At 37.4% G+C, this 15,144-nt stretch overlaps 1 protein-coding gene across 1 annotated transcript in view; it reads left to right on the plus strand.

Moving 5' to 3' along the window:
• The window catches only part of DMD (dystrophin), a 2,235,978-nt gene that overhangs the window by 1,482,868 nt on the left and 737,966 nt on the right, over window positions 1-15,144 (plus strand). The window contains exon 50 of the mRNA XM_052663429.1: window positions 10,761-10,869. Coding sequence (XP_052519389.1) covers window positions 10,761-10,869 — 109 coding nt within the window. The remainder of the gene's footprint in view (window positions 1-10,760; window positions 10,870-15,144) is intronic.

Raw genomic sequence — 15,144 nt, forward strand, 5'->3', positions numbered from 1 at the left:
TTCATTGTATGTACACCATCCAAACCTTGATGCTAATCGGTCATATCCTCAAATTCTGGGCCACTGTGAGTTCAGAACTGGGATCTGCCACCTCTTGGGGTCTCTAATTTCTACTGCAGCATTAGTGATGGAAGAGGGGGATTACCTTCCAGAAATGAGAGAGCAGGGGGGTGGTAACTTCCTTGTCTTTCACATCCTTGGAAACCGTTGTGTAGAGTCAGCCCTCTTCTTTCTTTTCTTTTCCCTTCCTTCACCATGTCCTTTTAAATCAGTTCATGGCGGATCAGCACAGCTTAAATGGAAACTCATCCCTGCTCTGCCATTTACCCCTCAAGTTGGGAGAGGAATCACCATATCAGGTTCATAGTGGCCAAAGGGCAAAATTGATTTGGGAGATCAGGAGTGAGGAGAAATAGAATATTCATGTGCAGCTTTTGATAAGGACCATGCATGACCTTGGAAATTCTTGAAGATTAGCTGGGGCATCTGGTTGCCTGAAACACTAGAGGCTCAGAAACTACCTCATCATTAAGGAAAAAAGCACTCTGAAAGCTGACAAATGTTGGAAGAGGAAAAGGGAAAGAAGCTAGGATATAGAGTGGCTTCCTCTTGTGTAATAACAAAATATTAAAGGATGCTATCTAAAGCTGACAAAAAAGAAAAATGAAGACAAAAAATCACAAACAAACAAAAAACTACCTCATCCTTCAAAACCTGGAACCTAGCAATACAAGGTACCAAGCTGGGGGAACTGTTTAAATCTCTGCATGGATCAAAAACTTCTTTTTAAAGATTAGGGATGATTTTTCTAAAGAGTGAGCCATTGCTCTGATAGTACATAAATCAACCGTGCATTTAACTTTGACTTCATATATCAAAAGTTTTTAATTTTACTATTCCTAATTGACTATGCCAAAGCCTTTGACTGTGTGGATCACAAAAAAATGTGGAAAATTCTGAAAGAGATGGGAATACCAGACCACCTGACCTGCCTCTTGAGAAACCTGTATGCAGGTCAGGAAGCAACAGTTAGAACTGGACATGGAACAACAGACTGGTTCCAAATAGGAAAAGGAGTACATTAAGGCTGTATATTGTCACCCTGCTTATTTAACTTCTATGCAGAGTACATCATGAGAAACGCTGGGCTGGAGGAAGCACAAGCTGGAATCAAGATTGCTGGGAGAAATCTCAATAACCTCAGATATGCAGATGATGCCACCCTTATGGCAGAAAGTGAAGAGGAACTCAAAAGCCTCTTGATGAAAGTGAAAGAGGAGAGTGAGAAAGTTGGCTTAAAGTTCAACATTCAGAAAACGAAGATCATGGCATCTGGTCCCATCACTTCATGGGAAATAAATGGGGAAACAGTGGAAACAGGGTCCGACTTTTATATTTTGGGGTTCCAAAATCACTGCAGATGGTGATTGCAGCCATGGAATTAAAAGACGCTTACTCCTTGGAAGGAAAGTTATGACCAACCTAGATAGCATATTCAAAAGCAGAGACATTACTTTGCCAACAAAGGTCCATCTAGTCAAGGCTATGGTTTTTCCAGTGGTCATGTATAGATGTGAGAGTTGGACTGTGAAGAAAGCTGAGCACCAAAGAATTGATGCTTTTGAACTGTGGTGTTGAAGACTCTTGAGAGTCCCTTGGACTGCTCTTGAGAGTCCCTTGGGCTGCAAGGAGATCCAACCAGTCCATTCTGAAGGAGATCAGTCTTGCGTATTCTTTGGAAGGACTGATGCTAAAGCTGAAACTCCAATACTTTGACCACCTCATGTGAAGAGTTGACTCATTGGAAAAGACTCTGATGCTGGGAGGGATTGGGGGCAGGAGGAGAAGAGGACGACAGAGGATGAGACGGCTGGATGGCATCACTGACTCGATGGACATGAGTCTGAGTGAACTCTGGGAGTTGGTGATGGACAGGGAGGCCTGGCGTGCTGCGATTCATGGGGTCGCAATGAGTTGGACACGACTGAGCAACTGAACTGAACTGAACTGAACTGAACTGAATGCCTTTCCTCCTTAACTTTCAGGTTTTTCACCCTTTAATAGAAAGAGAAAGGGTACAAGTAGCCTGCAATACATTTCCATGAGAAAAGTTTGGTTTTTGTTTTGGGGAGGAGGTACATTGGGAAAATGTAACAATTATAAAGAAGATGGTGATAGTCTTTCAAAGGAAAATGAAAATCCCTCATGGTGTGTATATAAGATCCAGTATTTAAATGGATAATTAGTATATCCACCAGTTTCAGACATTCTAATTAAGGACACAGCAGAGAATGGTTCTGTTTCTTAGAAAATTGGCTGTCTATTGGCACCTCTACATTCTACATCAGACAGGCTGTCTGCTTACCTCCTACGCTAACCTCCCAAGCTGAGTCCTCTTTAAGAGCTTGGCTCGTCCCTGTTCAGTTTTATATATATATATATATACCCTTCATTTCATCACCTTCTCTAGGGTTTCCTTAATTTTCAAAGATGGTAAAATTTTAGTTTATTTTTCTGTCATCCATAACTGATCAACTTCTTATTTTCTTTGAGAACTTCCTCTTAAAGATCAAACATATATTAGGAGACAATTCTACTAATGATATAAATGTAACACTAGATCTGTGATGCAAATTTACTGGGAAAATCTTAAAATAAGATAATTGAAGAAGTAAGTATCTTTGTTTTGCTTTCTATCTCCTCTCTCTCTCTCTCCCCTACAGACACACACACACACACACACACACACACACACACACACACACACACACACACACACACACTTTTATTTCATTTGATTTGTACCTTGTTCCTTTACCTTAACTTCAGAAGCTGTTGAAGATTGCTTGGATAAGTTCGATGAATTGTTGAATATTTTGCTTAAGCTATACTTTTGGTAATAATATTTTATGGTAATGCTGTTGGTGGAATCAGTTTAATATGTTCCATTTTCACCGAGTAATCAGTAGGTTCCTCAGTAGCCCCAAATTTAGCAGTTAAAAAGCAACGAAGACAACTTCCCTCAGTAGCAACAATATTTATTACAAAAAAGAAAAGCCATTTGTTATTTGACTTAAAATTTTTTTAGTTCTTTAGAACTTAAGCATTTGGATGGCATTCTCTTATATTTGCACTTTCTTTAACTTTAATTTTGGAACACCACTCTTCCTGTTAAAAAATTTTAAATGTGTGTACATATTTTGAAATACTTATATCACCTTCCATTATTAGAACTGAGAACATTAATGAAATTTAAAATGTCTTAGTTACTTGGTGAAGTGATAAGATCACACCAGCTGGTTTGCTTCGCTGACTTTTTAAATTATCCAGAAAAATCTTAACATGAATCTAATAATATGTTTTATTACTGCTCTTGAATTTTTTTTTTAATGTTAAGAGAAAAAAATGAGGTGTTAGGAATTTTCTATATTTGGCCAAAGGGTTCCACCCCAACCTTTAACACAAAAATAATTGCTGTAAACAAATGGTCAAGAGGGCAATTATCATCTTCCAGGCATCATTTCCTCCAATATAAGCTGAAGAATGACAGCATCATTAGTCATTTTCAATTATAGTCAGTCACAACCAGGGATGTTTCATTTTCCCAGCTGTTTTGTTGTTAATTAACTAGATTAAGCTGTTTTTCCCCCCTCCTGAGTTTGTTCTACTGCCAACATCAACATTTGAAATTTTGAAAAACTCTTTGGGGTTTTTTTTTTTTTTGCCTGATAATTCAAAATATATCACTCACAACAGATGTTCATCCGAAAATTCATATACAATATAAAAGGTCAAGTGGTGTCTTGTTGGTGAAAATATTGCCCAGTTACATATTATGATTATAACAGTACTTGGATCTTTATAAATCATCTATCAGACTATGATCTCATTTATATGATGTAATTTTTTTTGTAACATCATAATCAGTAGCAAGATAACAGATATGAGTCTATGCCCCAGATGAACAGATCCATTTTGACTGACTCACTTGATAAACACAATTTCCATGTCAATGGTAATAGAAACAGTTCAAGGAAGAATTATAGGGAGTAACAATATTAGAGAGATTTTATAATTTATTAATAGATGAGTATCAGAATTTCATTTTTTAATGCAAATAAGTTTTACAACTGAGTAAAAAGTCTTGACCATGAGAGATTGAATCAGTGCTAATCACTTATGCTTGACTATAAGGAGAACCCCACTTTCCCAATGAGAAGATAAAATTTATAATAAACTTTTGAGCAATTGATAGAATCATTTAGGAATGTGAATGAGATTGTCAAATGCCTAGTTATATTTAATTTCATAATTGATTAGCACTTCCAATATTTGAAATCTCACATTTTATAAAATAACACACTAATTAAGAATATTGCTTTTGCCATATTTGTATTTTATGAAAAGAGTTCATTCACACACGCAGACACATACGCTCACACACATATATGCCAGAATTCTAGAGCTTACTGTCTTCCTTCGAAGTTATTTGCAATGGCAGTGTTTTAATCCCCAAATGGTGCAGTCAAAGCTGTCTGTCCAGAGACAACTAAGAACGTACCTAACAGTTTTTATCTGGAAGATGAAAGGATTAAAGCAGGGCAGAGTTAAGAAAAAGTAACACTGCCTCCTATTTGTCATTTCTAGGGTGGCATAGTAGCCTTGTCTCTGTCTTACCCTAAACATGGCCTTTGGATGTCCATATCTCTGTATAGTTTATTTTCTGTGGCTGTTTATGTTTACTTGAGACCATCATACCTAGCTAACTGCCATTTACCAGAAGGCCTGGTTTTCACTTCCTCAATGTTATCGCTGGAATATTTTTCCCTAACTTCAGTGCCCATTCCCAAAATATTAGGAGAGACAATCTTTTCATTGTTCTTAGATGTGAATTATATATCACCCTATTAGAATAACTTATTGTTTAGCTTTTTAACACTATCTTTAAAACATTTGCTTACAATGACTTTTACCACTAGTAAATATGAAGGTATACCCTAGGAATAATTGTTAATAGTTTATCAATTTTCTTCACTTCCTTTTTGTTTTATTAACCAATTCTGGCAGATAACTTCTATATGCATCCCAAATTCATATCTCTTGAGAGTATTTCAGGGTACTGTGGAACTTTGTTGTTCAAAATAAAACAATTGAAACACAAAAGACATTATAAGCTAATATGAATTGACTCTTTTGTGAGAAAATATTTTGGGGAAGAGTCTCAATTTAGGCTTACTCAGTAGCTCATGCTGGAACTGGACAAGCATTTTAGAGATCTGAATTTCACCTCTGGTCCTCAGTTGTATTAACTGCATTTATAGACACAGACATGGAAACATAGATGTTTCAGTTATAATATTCACATGTATGTCTATGTATATAAAGTCATAGGATGATTCATTTATATAACAGATATTAATATCATGCCAAACATTAACACAAGAGAAAATTACAAGATTTAAAAATTTTGAATATCCCAAACACAAGTAGTTCAGAGTTAAATTCCATTTTATATTTAAAAAAGGAAAACTATATTCAGAAATAATGTTTTGTAATTAATTTTCACTCTTCATGAAGAAGAAATTTCACAGTTTGATATAATTGTCTTAACATTTAATGACTAACTCCAGGGAAATTATACACACACACACACAATGGAGAATAATGCTCAGGTACAAATGCCCCCTAGAATGAATTTCATTTTTCCCTTAAAAAAAAATAATCTCAGAGTTTCTCCTTTTTGGTAAAACATGAATCTACTATGACTGTTGAGTTTTGAGCTCTTGTGAGGAAATCCTGGGATCTGCAGTTTTGCTTAGCACATTCAAAGTCTGAGAACTCGGGACACCTAATCAAGAGTAGGACTTGATAACTATTATCCCACTGATTTTATATTTAAAGATGTTGGAATTTAGACATGCATTTGATTCCTTTAAATTTGGCTAAAGATTAACATCATTAGCAAATCATTACCTTTTACATTTTTTTATGGGTACAGCTTGAAGTCTATTATGTGAAGAATGCTCCATTAGTTGCTGCAGCCAAACATTTTTTGCTATCTAAAGGAACTTTACAGCCTAATAGAAAAGATGAGAGAATAAAAAATAAGGGTACAGGCCAGGGAACAAAAAAGGAAAGCAAAACCAAATGAAAAATTATATATATATATTATAATATATATTATTTATTATATATAAACATGCAAATTTTATATAATATAGTATTTATTATATTTATAATAATAAATGTATTAATTAATTAATAATATATTTATACCAATAGTCTAAATAATATACATTTCTATATAAATAATATAATATAAATAATATATATTTATCCATAATATATAAATAGCCAATTTCAACTCTAAGTACAACAGGTACTTGAAAAGTGGCAAGAGTGTTTTTGTGACCAGCTGAATCAAAATCTACAGCCATTTTATGTGATGTCATTTGCTAATATTTATGAAAGATTGGTTAACATACACTTCTGAGCTTCTTTGTGGTATCAGACGTTTGTGGTACACTGTGGGCTACTACTTAGTATTTTAAATCTCTACATCTGAAATCATATAAATGCCTTATTTACCCATCTGGAAAAAACAATGGGCAAAATAACATTCTAATAAATGAATAGACCATTCAGAGTTTTATGTGTTAATAAAAGAGAATTGATTATATAAACATGTTATTTTCATGATAATCTAAACCAAATCTTTTAAGCATTGGAATATTTTCATTTTAACTATCTTAATGAAAACTTTTATCGACTGTCTTCTGTTTTGCTTCATTAAGCAGTGCATAATAACTAACCAACAATTTTATAGTACTTTACAGTTCACAGAGTTCTTTTCATATAAAGGATCTCATTTAGTTAATCCAACAAAGCTATGAGTTAGGTGGTAGTATTATATACGTTTCAAGGATGATGAATTTGACTAACCTACCTGATTTTGCTGCTGCTGCTGCTAAGTCGCTTCAGTCGCGTCTGACTCTGTGCAACCCCGTAGATGGCAGCCCACCAGGCTCCTCCGTCCATGGGATTTTCCAGGCAAGAGAACTGATTTTGCTAGTAGTCACAAAACCAATAGTAATGAGTTAGGACTGAAATCCAGGACTTCGGATACTAAAACATAGTGTAATTTAAAACTTTCTTAATTTTCAGGGTCATCATTATAAGCATCAATTATTGTTCTGTTTCATTGTACAGTTACTGATGCTGAAAAAGATTCTCTGCATGGGTGCCAAACTGAATCTCAGAGACAGAGTTTTGGGTGAAGTAAAAGAGAATAGCTTTATTGCTTTGCCAGGCAAAACTGTGTGTCCCTATGTGGGGGAATTGGGTGAGGAGTTTTACAGAAATGGTTCAAGGGCTGAGTTGCTGATAAGGATAAAGGTGTGTTTGGGAGAATGGCATTCTAACATGTATACTATCATGTAAGAATTGAATCGCCAGTCTATGTCTGACGCAGCATACAGCATGCTTGGGGCTGGTGCATGGGGATGACCCACAGAGATGTTATGGGGAGGGAGGTGGGAGGGGGGTTCATGTTTGGGAACACATGTAAGAATTAAAGATTTTAAAATTTAAAAAATTAAAAAATTAAAAATAAATAAAAAATAAAATGTTTTATTGTTTAAAAAAAAAAAAGAAAAAAAAAGGATAAAGGTGTGTACAAGGCTTGCATTTCTTTAATCTGGCCTCAGGGGTCTCCTGATGAGCTTCTGTGGATCTTGAGGTTATCAAACCTTGACTCTGGAATGAAGAATGCTTCATCAAGTAGTTAACATCTTCCATTTGTTGGAGGTTTTAGTTCTGCAGAAGAGCTCAATGATATTGTTCTGTGTATCCCTTAAGGTGGAACCAAGAGCCTGCATCAAGGCTGCTCTGCTGTTTCTTGACTGCTCCTCCCTTGTCTTTGCATCCCCCGCCTTTCCTGATTAGCAAGTGTTTGAACCTGACCTTTGGAACACAGGGAAAGTCACGGAGGCTGAATGAAGCCTATTTCCTACCAACAAGAAATAAGGGACAGAGAAAGGTTTTTGTGCCCAGGATCCCCACAGTGTCCTACTCAGTTTCATTGTGCACATGGAATATGAAGTTCAGTACTGATCACTGCATCTTCAGTTGAGACCCAGATGAAATAGTTAATTTTATTTCAGAGGCAGGCTGTTAGATAAATACTTTAAATATTTAAAATCTAACTCAGTGCAGTGAGATGCTTACACCATGAGAAGAAAGTGAAACCTAAGCCAACTGTAGAAACAGCAAATTCCCATCTCTCCTCGCCTACTCACTATGGGGCCATATGCTTGCTGAGTGTAAGAGTGGGCAGATCTCAGCAGTATGTAAATCAATCTCTAATCTCTCTCTTTTCCTCTCTCCCTCTTTGTCTCTCAGCATATACAGGTGACTTCCTGTAGGTTATGTAATGTATAAGACCATTTGCTGCACCCTTATCCCTTCAATAAGTGATCCAAGATCATGATGTTTTCAGATAGCTACTTTTACATTTATTGTCTCTTCCCTAGTATCTATTGCTATTTGTTGTTGTTGTTGTTATCAACAACTTCTAGTTCCTCTTATTATTCTTTCCCTGTGAACTCACTGCTATTTAGCAGGGGAATCAAAAGACCAAATACATATATATATGTATATATATATAAATTCACCAGCCTTGGATGATATTTAATTCTCAATGTTTAGCTCTGATGTCAGAACAGAAAAATATCTTCCACATTTCATGACTTTCGATGGTAGTTTTCCCTCACAGATCAGAGGCATCTTTGTTGTTGTTGTTTGCTTTTGGATTCAAGGCTTATGTTTTAATAAATAAAAAGAAATAATATTCATTGGTGTGATAGTAAATGTTTAACCGCATGTAATCTGGGAGAAGAAATTAAAAGCCCTGACTTGACATGAAGTCAGACAGAATAAATAACCTTAAGAGCACAGATGATAGTTAAAATAGGAAGTGATAACTTTTTACCATTTATTTTAGTATTTATTCCCTTTGCAGCTTTGCTTAAGTGGGGTTTTTCAAGAAAATTAAGTCCTATAGAAAATGATTTAAGACCTATTTTCTTATTTTTATCAAGGATGATACATATCTACTCCATTGAGGATGGCTAGGTAATTCATTGCTTATAATGGATGCCTTTGGCTCTGGTCCTGGACAATCAACATCAGCATCAACCAGAAAATAGTTAGAAGTGTCAATTCTTGGGCCCCACCCAAGATCTGTTGAATCTAGAACTCTGAGATGGAAAGCCAACTGCTGCTACTGCTGCTAAGTTGCTTCAGTCGTGTCCGACTCTGTGCGACCCCATAGACGGCAGCTCACCAGGCTCCCCCGCCCCTGGGATTCTCCAGGCAAGAACACTGGAGTGGGTTGCCACTTCCTTCTCCAATGCATGAAAGGAAAAGTGAAAGTGAAGTCGCTCAGTCATGTCTGACTCTTAGCGACCTCATGGACTGCAGCCTACCAGGCTCTTCCGTCCATCAGTATCTCCAGGCAAGAGTAACTGGAGTGAGTTGCCATTGCCTTCTCCATGAAAGCCAGCAGTCAGTGGTTTACCAAGTCTTCCAGGTGATTCTGATGGCCCCAACATATGAGAACCACTGCTCCAAGATATTATGATAAATTATTTTATCCTCCCAATCCATTGAGAAAGTTTGACCTGGGACCTTTGAGTCCTCTGCTTCCAGCCAGTAGAAAGGGAAAGAATGGATGGAGAAACCTCACTCCATTTTTATAAGGATCAGCCCACAACTGACAGATATTACCTCTCCTCACATTCTATTGGCAGTAAGTTATCTTATGATTATCCAGTGTTATACTGGAAGTGGCTTGGATCTGCTCCTGAGGACCTATTAGCAAATTTTCAGGCACTTTGTGAGCTACTTGATGTTCTTTTGGTAACTAAAATTGGCTATAGTTGGACAATCTACACCACAGAAATTAGAAACACTAAAATCAATTTGTTTCTTTGTTTTCCCCAGAGAGCCACTTGTTAACATATACACGTCACTGACCATATACGGGCTTGGCTGACCCTACTGCAGCTAAAATGACCCTCAAAATGGTCCTGCTTTGAACCAAATTGGCTGAGCCTTTATACTCTAAACTTGATCAGTCTTTGAAAAAGGGCTGCCCTGGGAATGGCAAGTCCTTAGGCAAGGCAGATCACTACAGCAGAGACAGTCCCAGAAGGAACTGACACCTGACACCTGAAGGATATCTACTGACATCTTCTTCACCATTTGGGACAAGAGTCCTTCCCTAAAGTGGACTCAGAGGCTTATCCCCATGTGTACCTCAGCCCCTCCTTCCAAGTATTGCTAATAGGATTGATCTGGGGTGAGCCAGGGCAGTAAGATAATTTTAATGTCCTCTGGAAAATTCTGGTATACAGCCACACTAGATACTATTTAAAACAGTCAAGCCAATTGCTGAGATGACATTTTTTGTTTATTTGTTTTGCTTTCAATAATGTTTGCACTCTGTTTGTCCTTTCAATGAAATTGTGCCTGGAGCAAGAGCCTGTATGCAGCAAACAATCAATAAAAATTTGTAGTGAGGTTGGTTGAAGTATTTAATTAAAATACCTTTGAAAGGAATTCCACCCAGAAAAGTTAATTTAGAAGTAAAATATGATAGAAATACAATAATGTATTCACAAAATAAATTAATAACTCAGTGAATTAAGTTACTGCAAGATGTTAATCGAATACATAACATGCATGCTTTTCTATTAAAGAGGAAGTTAGAAGATCTGAGCTCGGAGTGGAAGGCGGTAACCCACTTACTTCAAGAGCTGAAGGCAAAGTGGCCTGGCCCAGCCCCTGGACTGACAGCAATTGGAGCACGTAAGTATGCTGGATCGCATCCTCTGTGGCTTTGGACATTTGCTCGAAAGCACAACAGTGAGATGCTCCCTGGGTTAAAGGGAAAATGAGTTGCATTGCTGAAAATAGGAATAAACTTGGGTTATTTACAATGCAAAATGTCTTAGAGCTTAGGTTCCTTGGAAAGAGATTGACTGAACATATGGAGTCACCAAAGTATATAGGGGTGTGCTCTCCAGAAATGTACCTACAGTGAAGAAAGACCCATAGCAGAGATAGCAGAAGGGGCTGGGGAGCTGCAGGGTGATTTGACTGCAAGAGAGGCCTCAGCCCACTCCACAGGAGCCTTAAGGCTGAGTAGGTTGTCCAGAGCCCTCCTGAATTGCAAGAATAGAGCTTGGCCTTTGTATTCCTGAACCAGCCAGCCTTTGCCCAGAGGCTGCTCACTGGAAGGAAAAGGGAGATCTTAGAAGAGTCTTCTGGGGCCAAAGGCAATTCTCAGTAGGAATACTATCAGTGCTTCTAGTCGGACAAATGGGTGTGTTGTTCCTGAAGAGAGAATCAGGGTAGAGCTTCCAGGACTAAATATGTAAGGACCCCATCTCAATGAATCCTATATCCTATAGATAATCTTATTCAAATATGCCTACACAGGATCTTCCCTGGCAGTCCAATGGTTAAGACCCTGTGCTTCCACTGCAGAGGGCACAGGTTCAATCCCTGGTCAGGGAACTAAGATCCTGCAAGTCATGCAGTGTTACCAAAAATATAAAAACTCCCCAAACCACAGAAATGCACACAGTCCCCCTAGCACTTCCCTCTATTCCATCTGAAGACAATCTTAAGAGCTCTTCCATTTTTAGTTCAAGAAAAAGGAAAATGGACCATGACTACCACAAGTAGACTTGGGGGAAGAATGTTTCTTCATTTAGCTATAGTTTTAACTTTTATTTTTACTGCATATTTTCAGTCTATTCTTTTTCATCTTCTATTCGTTTCTTAGTAGAAGGTATGCATGAAATCTCATGGCAATGTTAAGGCTGGCTTTGAGTCCCATGGTCAAGGAGCCAAAAAATTTTTCTGCTATACCAATTCTAAAATTAGATAGAACTAAAAAATATCTTTTTTTCTGTTCTTGTTTTTTGCTTCCTTTTTTTTTTTCCTTTTCTACTTTTCAAAGATCAGATATTTGCAGTATTTAACTATGGTTCTTCAAGTAAAGTTGATTTTTATTTCATATCAATTAGAAATATACCACAATGGAAAGATCACCCAAGGTAGCACAATGATAATTCAGTAGAAGGCATAAACAGCACTTAGGTTAAAAGATGGTCTACAATCTGGGAACAGTGTGTCTTGCATGCCTCTGGGGTTTCTAAGAAGACATCAGAGTTAAACTTGATATCAGATACTTTAAAAAGATGTGTGCGCATTCTTTCTTCTTCCTTTGTTTTGGTCAATCTGGGACACTAAAATTGCTCTATCAGTGTTTATCTTCAATTAATTATATCAGGTTTATTTCTTCTTATGACCTATAATTTTTGGTTCCCTCAGCACACATGCATAGTTTGTCCCTATATAATCATTTATTGGTATTTGTTTTCTAGCTTTCTCCTGATATTCAGTCTCAGATTCTCTAACTCTGTAAAGAAATTGGGTTCCAATAATTTGTTTCTATTGAACTCTGATATAATTATGGGTTTATGCTCCTATTTAAGCTACTTTCACATGGTTGGAAGTTTTGAAAGGTAGGGCACAGAAATCTACTCAACCTGTAAAGTTCTTAGATGCGACTATAACAGTTCTTTTGGAAAACAGATTCAAAGTTCCGGTTTCAGTTTCCAGAAACATATTTAATTCATCTACTTAATATCTATTGAGTAACTTCTGTGTATTGAACATTATACTAGGTGCTGAGAATGCAGCATGGAGTAAGTTAAGTTCCCTCCCCTCATGAAACCCTTCTAGTTGACCTTTGAACAACATGAGTTTGAACTATGCAGGTGCACTTATGTGCAGAATTTTTTCAATAATAAATATTCCAGTACTACATGATCCATGGTGGGTTGAATCTGTGCATGCAAAGGAGCTGCCTAAATGGCAGAAACATGAATACACAGAGCAGACTGGATTTTCAACTATGCAGTAAGTTAGCCCTAACCTCAGTGTTAATCAGAGTTCAGCTGTACTCTGATTGGAAGAGAAACAGGATGAGCAAATAAAGAAAACAGATACTGTCTCAATATTGTTCAGAGTTACAGAGTTTAGTCCACAGATTGATATCAAATGGGCACTTGTTAAAGATGTAGAATGCCAGGCCCTACTCCAGACCCAGGGCATCAGAATCTATATTTTAATAAGATCCCTAGGCAATTCATTTGCACGTTGGATTTTGAGAAGCACAGTTATGGAGAACAGGAAAGCAGAATAAGAAGGAGTGAGCAGGAATGAAGGCATGATTGCCTGAAGTTGGGTCATTGAATCTTTTCTATTAAGTAAATACTTGAGAAAGCTGTTGGAAGTGAGGAAGTAAGCAAGGTACACATCCAGGAGAAAGCATTCCAGTCAAAGATAGAACAAAAAACAGAGGTAATGAGGGTACTGCAAGCACAGCGGGTTGACCTCCTGACAGAACAAGGGATGCTGACCTCTTTTGTGCATTAGTAGCCAATTTTTATAGGCTCAAGACAAAGAAAATTCCTGCTGGAAGGGTGGAATTAGGTGAGTGATTAGGGTGGGTATTTTTACCTAATATGGGGTCAGGGAGCTGGCCAGTTTAGGTGGGGCAAGGGGTCTCGTGGCAGTGATTGCTATGGGGCTCAGTCAGTTCTGGAGATGACCTTTGTATGGGGCTCCATATCTGTGGCCTTGGTATAGGGCTCCACAGAAAGTGAAAGTGTTAATTGTTCAGTCGTGTCCAACTCTTTGCAGCCCCATAGACTGTAGCCCACCAGGCCGCTCTGTCCATGGAATTCTCCAGGCAAGAATACTGGAGTGGGTTGCCATGCCCTCCTCCAGGGGATCTTCCCAACCTAGGGATCAAACCCAGGTTTCCTGCATTGCAGGCAGATTCTTTACCATCTAAGCCACCAGGAAAGCTCACTTTCTATTAATCAGAAAGCCAGTGATCTGGGGAGACAGAGAACTCATGTCCCCAAAAAGCAATTCTGACAATACTGCTCGGTCATGACAGTTTTAAGGGAAAAGGGGAAATAATCTCAGTTAATCATTGGAATGGGATGTCAGAGTCCTTGCCATCCTTTACTACGTGCAGGCTTGGCGACGTCTTGTGGTCTTTGTTTAGGTATTTTCTTGTTCACACAGTTTATTCACACAGGTTTTTTCCATGAGGTTACTGAAGGCAAAGCTAGAGAAGAGACATGGTCATCTGTTAATTACTTATTCTTCATTTCTACTTCTTTGATCTATGGAAGGAACCAACAAGTTAGGCAAGGTATTGTATGATCAAAAGATGTGAAAGATGTGCTCAGGCCAGTGATGATTAGAACTTGCGGGTTTAAAGTTAGTGAGAAGATATGAGGAGACTCCTGCAGACAGCTCTTTTCTGCCAAAAGCTGCTTATAAAATCAAACATTCCTTTTTCCTTAATGTGGTAGTTTAAACATCAGAATTAAGAATTGTTTAAATTTCTGGAAGTCAGGAATATAATCTGAAATAAGTACAATATAAAAAGGGAAAATGTAATTTGTAATACAATTCTGTTATCTGATTATTGTTTCATGTACTATATTGTAACACAATATGATTTATCATTCATCATTGTAAATTTTTTTTCCATTGCGCTCCTACTATTATTCTAGCTGCTTTTGTATATATGCCTTTCTCATCAAAATAATTGCCAAGTATGTATGGTTATACACAGTATTTTTAAGGTAAGGATCACAAGGCTCGGAAGGGAAATAGATGAAGGCCACACAGATGGAAAGAAACAGAGCCAGGTTTATAATCCAAGTGTGTCAAGCTCCAAAGCCTGTGTTGTTGTTGTTGTTGTTGTTGTTGTTGTTTTGCTGTGCCTTGTACTATCTCTCTGTCCAAAAACCTAATGGAAATTCTAGATAGGAAGGCAGTTAGCCCATAGTTAATGCTATTTAACTCAGTCTTAAGATGTATGAGGAGTAAAAGTGAGAAATGTTTTTCTGTCTTCTCTAATTAAGGAGTAGAAGAAATCAGTTTATTGTATATGAATTTCTTAGAATCATAGAACTCTGAGCCTAGAATAATCATTGCAAGTACCTAGTTGAATGTATTTCTTCTGTATGTGTGGAAATGGAGGCC

The sequence above is a fragment of the Budorcas taxicolor genome, chromosome X, assembly GCF_023091745.1.
Source record: "Budorcas taxicolor isolate Tak-1 chromosome X, Takin1.1, whole genome shotgun sequence".
NCBI classification, from domain to species: domain Eukaryota; kingdom Metazoa; phylum Chordata; class Mammalia; order Artiodactyla; family Bovidae; genus Budorcas; species Budorcas taxicolor.